The sequence below is a fragment of the Triticum aestivum genome, chromosome 2D (assembly GCF_018294505.1).
Source record: "Triticum aestivum cultivar Chinese Spring chromosome 2D, IWGSC CS RefSeq v2.1, whole genome shotgun sequence".
Taxonomy (NCBI): Eukaryota; Viridiplantae; Streptophyta; class Magnoliopsida; order Poales; family Poaceae; genus Triticum; species Triticum aestivum.
In genome coordinates this window covers 96,792,164-96,799,756 of record NC_057799.1, presented here as the reverse complement: position 1 = coordinate 96,799,756, position 7,593 = coordinate 96,792,164, and the positions used below count along the sequence as shown (strand labels likewise).

The 7,593-nt window shown below is 45.6% G+C and overlaps 1 protein-coding gene across 17 annotated transcripts; it reads right to left on the bottom strand.

The window, feature by feature from the left end:
- Positions 1 to 260: 260 nt before the first annotated feature.
- On the bottom strand, positions 261 to 6,441 carry LOC123051904 (uncharacterized). Of its 17 annotated transcripts, XR_006424357.1 has the most exons (10): positions 4,982 to 6,441; positions 4,413 to 4,486; positions 4,282 to 4,331; positions 4,044 to 4,122; positions 3,866 to 3,925; positions 3,623 to 3,703; positions 3,376 to 3,536; positions 2,539 to 2,701; positions 1,772 to 1,820; positions 265 to 1,005 (listed from the first exon to the last, which is right to left on the bottom strand). XR_006424357.1 is itself a non-coding variant. In XM_044474900.1 (8 exons), exons 1-7 carry the CDS (start codon positions 5,349 to 5,351, stop codon positions 3,405 to 3,407), a joined length of 846 nt encoding a protein of 281 aa, XP_044330835.1. In that variant the 5' UTR covers positions 5,352 to 6,441; the 3' UTR covers positions 1,012 to 1,820; positions 3,376 to 3,404. The 17 variants fall into 17 exon arrangements, 3 of the variants coding, with proteins under 3 accessions (XP_044330835.1, XP_044330836.1, XP_044330834.1); XR_006424355.1 differs by lacking the exon at positions 2,539 to 2,701 and having other exon boundaries at positions 268 to 1,005; XR_006424356.1 differs by lacking the exon at positions 2,539 to 2,701 and having other exon boundaries at positions 268 to 1,005; positions 1,777 to 1,820.
- Between the last annotated feature and the right edge of the window lie 1,152 nt (positions 6,442 to 7,593).

Below are 7,593 nucleotides of genomic sequence, written 5' to 3'. Positions count from 1 at the left end.
AGGATGGTTGATGATGACGATGACGACGGATACCCCTCTCCGGAGCCGCGAACGGACTCCAAATCAGCCCTCCCGAGAGAGTTTAGGGCTTGGCGGCGGCTCCGTATCGTAAAACGCGATGAATCTTTCTCTCTGATTTTTTTCTCCCCGAACACGAATGTATGGAGTTGGAGTTGAGGTCGGTGGAGCTCCAAGGGGCCCACGAGGCAGGGGGTGCGCCCCCCACCCTCGTGGAAAGGGTGTGGGCCCCCTGGCGTTGATTCTTTCGCTAGTATTTTTAATTATTTCCAAATATAATCTCCGTGAAGTTTCAGGTTATTCCTAGAACTTTTGTTTCTGCACATAAATAACACCATGGCAATTCTGCTGAAAACAGCGTCAGTCCGGGTTAGTTCCATTCAAATCTGCAAGTTAGAGTCCAAAACAAGGGCAAAAGTGTTTAAAAAAGTAGATACGACAGAGACGTATCACGTGGTAAGGACATTTGCGGGCTATTTGATGAACCGTGGTGGAATTGCCCTAATTAATTATCATGGGGGAAGTTGGAGCTTTGAAGAACAGGGGGGTGGGGAGAAGAAAATAAGAAGGGAGAAGAGAAGGGAATAGTGAGCCATTAGTGGAACGAAGCTATTAGTGGTGTGGGAGTGTTGGTGAGATAACCCTCTTACAAAGCAGACTCTAGAATACCCGTATCACGTAGATACTACACAGAAGAATGAGAACAACGACGCACTACGCCCTAGTACACCTAAGCTCCTCGACAATGCCCTCAAGAGGAAGAACGGCGCAAAGAGGGAAGCCACCGCCGCCATCATGATGCCCGCCGGAAAGCCAACCATGTGGACCACCATCCGGAGCCGCCGCCCCGGCATCCATGTCCGAAACATCTCACCCATCGTTCACATCATGATTTACCAACCACGGTAGGAGAGAAAGGCAGCTCCTTTCACTCCTAGCCCGGCATCAGACACAGAGTCCGGGACGACGCCACCACTATAGGGGCCCCTACAGTAATGGATAAGGATGTTTCAGTACAATTTTGACTTCCTCGAGTTCCAATGTACATTAATCGATCTGGTAAAAGTCGAACAAGATTTCTTTTTTTAGCATGAACAAGATAATCGCAAAGAAAAGAAACAAGATAATCGCAGATTGATTAGTCTACTTATTATTCCACCGAGTAACATGTCCATGTAATTCTCAGGGGCGAGGGGAAGAAAAATGACTGCCTCTGGTGATTGTCAAGTTTGAGAATATGTTTGTTCATCAGGTAGGTTGTCTGCTAGCTGGTGCTGTCTCGATCTGTCCCCAAGTACCCGGTGACAGGCCTTGGATGGGCTGGGCAGAACTACCGAGGATTGCTGTGCTAGTGCAGATGGGCAAAACACACACACACACACACACACACACAATGTGATAGTGCAGCCTCAGTCTGTCGTCTGGAAAAAGTTTACAGGAAAGCCCGGTTGGTTCTCTATGGGTAGTTGTCTTGGCAGCTAAGTTGTAGCCATACTAACAGGATAGATCTTTCTTTCCCTTGGCCCAGATGTAATCTTATGTCTTGCTTAATTCCAAAAGAAACACCATTATTATTGCCTCGACTCACTACACCAACTACAAGAGACACAACTACCAGTATTGCAGTTCAGGAACAAAAACCCAAGACATGTTTATCTGAAGCGTATCTACCAGAAGATGACTGGGTTCAGGTAGAAACAAATTCCCGATAGTAGCCACACAGAAAGCTGAAACATTTACACCATAGTCTCACCTGACCTGAGCATAGCCATCGATCCAGTCAAATCTAGCCAGCAATATCACTGCACAGCAAAATCAACTAGTTAGTCAACAACAAAAATGTTCCGCAAGAGAAGTGATAATACGTGTCACATGTCACCTCTTCTCTAAAACCACAACTCCCGAAACTTTTCTATGGTAACAAATAATGCACAAGTTTTGAGTTACTAGGATTAACAATATTTTTATTACACATTTTCAGCACAATCAACTGAAAGAGGATATCAGACATTGACTATTTTCCTTAGTTCAGCATCTACACTTCATTTGGCTACAACTTACATCAAGAAAATTGGGCACCACATCAATATGCTACTCCAGGCTCCCCATCAACCTTACCACACATTTCTCCAACATTTGCTCCTTTAGATGGGATTCCTCCTCTTTTTTGAAAAGTTCGCACCTTTCCTTACGTACTCACATTTCAGCAAAATGGTTACATTTATGTTTCAAGAAACAATGTCAAACTATGAGAGGATATTACCTTACATAGTCTTGACACTATGTAACCCTCTTTAAATCTCAGTTTGAAACACACAAGGGTTTTGCATATGCAACAAGCGCAGAATTACTTGCAAGAATGACTATCTTGAAGAAGTAATCTTAATGACAGATTCACTCCATGTCTACTGTCTAAAAGAGGAACATGTCAGCAAACACAGGTTTTTTCAGTGCTTTTTTTTATCTCACTAGGTGTTGGCTGACGCTGCACCACAGGAGGTGAATGCTGCCAAAACGCACCAATAGGCAGCTCCAAAGTAAGAGTTGAAGCCACTGGTGTTGGTAGCTGGCATAGCAGGTGTGTGCGCCATAGGCAAATGAGTTAGGGGCAGAAATTTGTTGTTAATACACATGGTAGCTGGCTCCACTGCAATTGTTGAAGCATGGCTGGGGTGCCTGAAATCTTAACAACTTATAGTAGTAAGATGATGAAAAAACAGACACCTAGGCAACACGTCAAAAGTAGCACATCACAGCAGAAATAGATAATTTCATCTTTGTTGCTTATTATATTCCAATGAACTCAAATAATGAATTTACTATAATAATGCAGTTGCTTTTAGACTTACTGATTACATATTTTTAAACTTGGTGCCCATAGTTTGTTTCCCTCTTTTACTTTCAAAACAAATAATTAAAAAAATGCACAGAACATGTCAAGTTGGGTCCATCGGCATGACAGCACATGTGAGAGAATTACTCCCTCCGGTCATTTCTAGTCTGCATATAAGTTCAGCTGAAAGTCAAACTATCTCTAATTTGACCAAACTTATAGAAAAAAGTATCAACATTCATAGAACGAAATCAATATCATTAGATTCATTATGGAATGTAGTTTCATATAATAATATATTTGGTATTGTATATGTTGATATTTTTTAATATAAATTTTGTCAAACTTTGCAAAGTTTGACTTGATATTACAAATCTAATACGTGGAGTAAAAAAGACCAGAGGGAGTACTACTTAGAATGTGTATCTTGCGAGTAATTTTTAACAAGTGAAGATGGTCCGTTCCAGAGCTACATGTCAATAGAGGAGATAGCAGAATATCATAAGCTTCACCAATGTCTTTACCTCATGAGGTCCAAACTCACTGCTAGAAGTCAACTGCTGTTTTGATGGTGGTGGCTGCGCCACAGAGGTTGGTAGTTGTGACGACCCAGCTGTACAGGGGGCAAACATGCATACCCAAGGACACATGGTCCGTCTGGCTTGTTGAAGTATTTCCTCGGTGACTGGAATGGTACATTCTAGTTAATCTTGCTGTATGATGATGAGAAAATAGATAAATGTGAAACAGGGTATATGGAATACAGCATACCAGATTGTTTTGATGGGGCCACACTGAATGTCCAGGGGGGTAGCACGGCGCATCCCACTTGTTGAAGCACTGCTGTTGTGGCTGGAAATGGTGCATTCTAATTAACCTTGCTGAACGATGATCGGAAAATTGATTGGAAACAGGGCATATGGGATTGCCAACTATCGATGCATGGCAAAGCGAACAACAGCACAAGGATGAAATTCGCAGAAGCAAGTTCACACGGATCTCGGCCAAATATACCTTCTGCTCTCTCTTCTGTTTCCACCCCCGCTCTAGCTCCAGCACCTTATCGTCAAGCTGCTGCTCGCATCACGGACGAAGAGAGAGAGAGAGATTAGATGAGCCACCGATAATAAACAGAACGTAAATTGGACTGCCCTCATGGAAACCTCCACAGATTGTTTTCAATAGGATGGACCTGGGAAATATGATCATTCTGCATAATAGTCCCAGCAGCATTTCGTGCACGCTTGTTTTTCTGAGCCCATTCCAATGACCTGAGGAACAGAAAGTCAACTAGAAAAAATACCCCAATATGGTAATATCAGGTAAAACTAATAGGTGAATAGATATCAAATTATAGAACGAATTGATCTAAATTGGATCATAGGTGCCCAGGCATTAGCAGAAGAAAGGTTAGAGAATAAGAAACTTGCCTTTGGATTTTGCTCCTTGGTTCGCAGGAATTGAGCTCACCCGCATGGAACTATGCGCAGAAGAGATGGCAAGTTACTTGGAGTTGGCGGAAATTCTTTCGTTGAAATAAAAAGTGATACAAAATACTTACTGAGGTGTTGCTTGGATAATTTGAAGAGCTGCTAGCATCCCCTATGATCTTGCGACACGCTGAGACTTCAATGCCTACAGAAACCGCTAAATTCATAAGCAACACCATACTCACAATCCCGGGGTTTTAGGGAACTGGCAAATATGCAGAAGACGCACAAAGCAATATGCAGGTATCGGGCAGCCATCAAGTGGGTCCAAATAGCGCCCAGGTTAATTTGCCAAGGCAGTCACAAGAAGAACATACTCCCTCCGGTCTTTATTACTCCGCATATAAGATTTGTCTGAAGTCAAACTTCGTAAAGTTTGACCATATTTATATGGAAAAATAGCAACATCTACAATACTGAAGTTATACAATATGAAAATTGAATTCATGATGCATCTAATGATATTGATTTCGTATTGTGAATGTTGAATTTTTTTATATTTAAAGTTGGTCAAAGTTTGACTTCAGACAAATCTTATATGAAGAGTAAAAAAGACCGGAGGGAGCAATAACTAAGTAGATAAGGATTGTAAGCATTGCATAGGCATGTCAAACAATAAGAGCGAGCAGGTAACATTTACCTGGAGTCATATCCAGATGGCGGGACAATGTACAGACACGGAAAGGATGTTCAGGGTCATGGCGAAAGTGGTAATAAAAATCATCCGGAAGATAATACTTGCCAACTGCTTTCACAGCCTTGTTTCCCAAGTCAACAGCGGCCACACATCCATCCTTATTACTGGGTTCCACCATAGATTTGAGATAAAGAATATCGTCACCATCCGGGCTCGGGATGGGGAAAGCTGAGTAGAGGTCCCTGAATGTCAACTTTTCTCCCTTTAGCCCGGGCAACAAAGATGAATGCGCTGATCCGTCGACAACCAAGATGTCAGCGACATTGGCAGCGCATGTCTGGCGCCAACATTGGACGAAACTGTCCGAGTCCATGTGACAGCCCTCCAGGCACCCCCAATGGACAGCTGCTTGCAATGCCAATCCACGGCTTTGCGCTCGAGCGACATGATCAAGTCTGAATCGTAGATAACATCACCCTTGTCGCTCCGGCTTTCAGGAGCAAGATTCTCCATCTCAATAAACTTGAGCACGCCATCAACCCATGCGAGATCCCGAAACCAGCAGAGATTTGGGTGAGATTCGCCCTCTAGTTTTTTGCTTCTCTTTGCGGTGGGAGGGGGAATTTGACCTTTTAGTTTGTATCTGTTCCCAGGCAACGGCTCCGGCAACGGGATGAAAGTGAAACGCACATGATCTTGACGCAGGTCGCACATCAGCAGGCCCTGTGACAAATCAACCCACCCTAGTAGGCCTTCTTCTCCAAGAGTGATCACCTTGTTGGGTATAATCCTGTCGACCCCAGGACATGGATTGGGCGGGGTCCTGGTGCTCCATGACGTTCTCTCGGACGAGTAGATCCGAAGGTGATAGTCATCCGACAACGGGGCGAGGCAGAGAGCGGCCACGAGATAGTGGCCGCCGAGCTGCTGCAGGACGCCGAACTCCCTGACCCCGCGCAGATCATCGAGGTCGCCATCATTGTACTCGTAGGGAGAAGGAATCCACTCGAGCGACGGCGACTCGCCGGCCTTGTACAGGAAATATTCGGATGTGTAGCGGCGGTCGAAGACGGCGCGGAAGAGGACGAAACGGCCCTCCGCGCCGACGCCGACCACGCGTGGCAAATCTTTGAAATTGCAGTACGGCCCGGCTTGCAGATGAGGGGGTCTGCAGCAGTAGATGGAGAAGATGGACAGCTGCGGCGGGTCGGCCATCCAGAAGGAGACCGCCATGGTGAAGCCATCCATGGATACGGCTGTGGCCGTGGTCTCGTTCCTGCTGTCGGTGAGGCGCGGTTTCCGGGCAAGGAGAATTGAGGCCAGCCGTTGCCGGCGGGGGGCGTCGGCGGCGTCGCCCATCACGACGGGGTTCCGATTTTGGTGGGAATCTGGTGGCGTCGCCGGACACGAAGGATTTGGAGATTAGGGTTATCTCTGTCTTCTCACGACCCCGAGACCTCTGTTTTTCAGTTCAAAGCAACACAAAGAAAAAAGAAAGATCATAAAAAAGAAGAAACCGAAAAACAAAAATAATAATAATAAAACCAGTGAAAAAAACATTCAGAAACCTTCTAGAATTATTATTATTTAGATTTAGAATCCTTCTGGATGGTTCCCAATACCAGATCCTTGTCCTGTTTTTTTTTTCGAAACGAAGGCAAAGATTTGCCTTACCGATTAATTAAGAAGAGAATTGCCCAGTTGATTTTTAGAAAACCGGGCGACAGCCCGTACAAACAACTCAAAGTCGTACTACTCACACAACAGAAAACATCGTGACCGCACATGTGTCCTTCCCAATGCACCACAACCGAAACCCTCGACACTTGTACAACACAACGGAGCTTCACACAAAAACACCGACCACGATAAAAATGGAGCACCCTCCATCATGAAATCGCGGGCGTCTTCCGGATGACACCACCCTTCTTGCTTTTTGTTTCTCTTTGCTTTCTCCCTATTGGGTTTCTTCTTGAGGAGGTAGCCACTTGTGTTGCCGGGTCCAGGCTGACCAGCCACCCATTTGTCAAGAAAATCATGAAACTCATTGTACTTGTTGATATAGTTATCATCAACCAAGGGGCTCCTACTAGGGGCAGACACCAACAGACCGGTCGCATCGACATCGTCGACCCGAGGAACCCACAACACAACACCCTCCACCACAGGAACCATCAACACAATGGACTTCGGCGCCTCCAGTTGCTGACACGACCGAGGCTAAACATGCCCCTCACACAAGGTCGTCGACGAGCCCACCTCCAACCGCTCCAAGGACAGAGGCGAAGCAGGGCTCGAACATATATCCCGAAGCTCGAGCATGAGATAAGCACGATGATGGACTCGCCCACAGCGGCAGGCACAATGGACGAAGCGGACATCAACGATGAAGTTTCCCGAACACGAGGGGAGAAACAACCATATGGCTCTGCCCCTTCATCCTCAGTGGAGCCAACAGGAGAGAGTGGCATCTGCGTGGCCAGAAACTTAGCCGACACAAAGGAGAGCCTGCTCAAAGCAGCCTCCGCCCGCTCCAGGAAGCTCTCAATTCGTGTCTTCCAACCTTAAAGCAACTCGGTCTGATTAGCCAGAGCGGTTTGAAGCACCAATGGATG

Bases quoted from the DNA above. Each gene is read 5' to 3' on its own strand.
- LOC123051904 (XM_044474900.1), bottom strand. From the start codon at position 5,351: ATGGACTCGGACAGTTTCGTCCAATGTTGGCGCCAGACATGCGCTGCC. The intron at 4,123-4,281 runs GCAAGTTTCTTA...TCTGTTCCTCAG, and splicing joins CCAAGGAGCAAAATCCAAAG to GTCATTGGAATGGGCTCAGA. The intron at 3,537-3,622 runs GTATGCTGTATT...GTACCATTCCAG, and splicing joins GGCCCCATCAAAACAATCTG to TCACCGAGGAAATACTTCAA.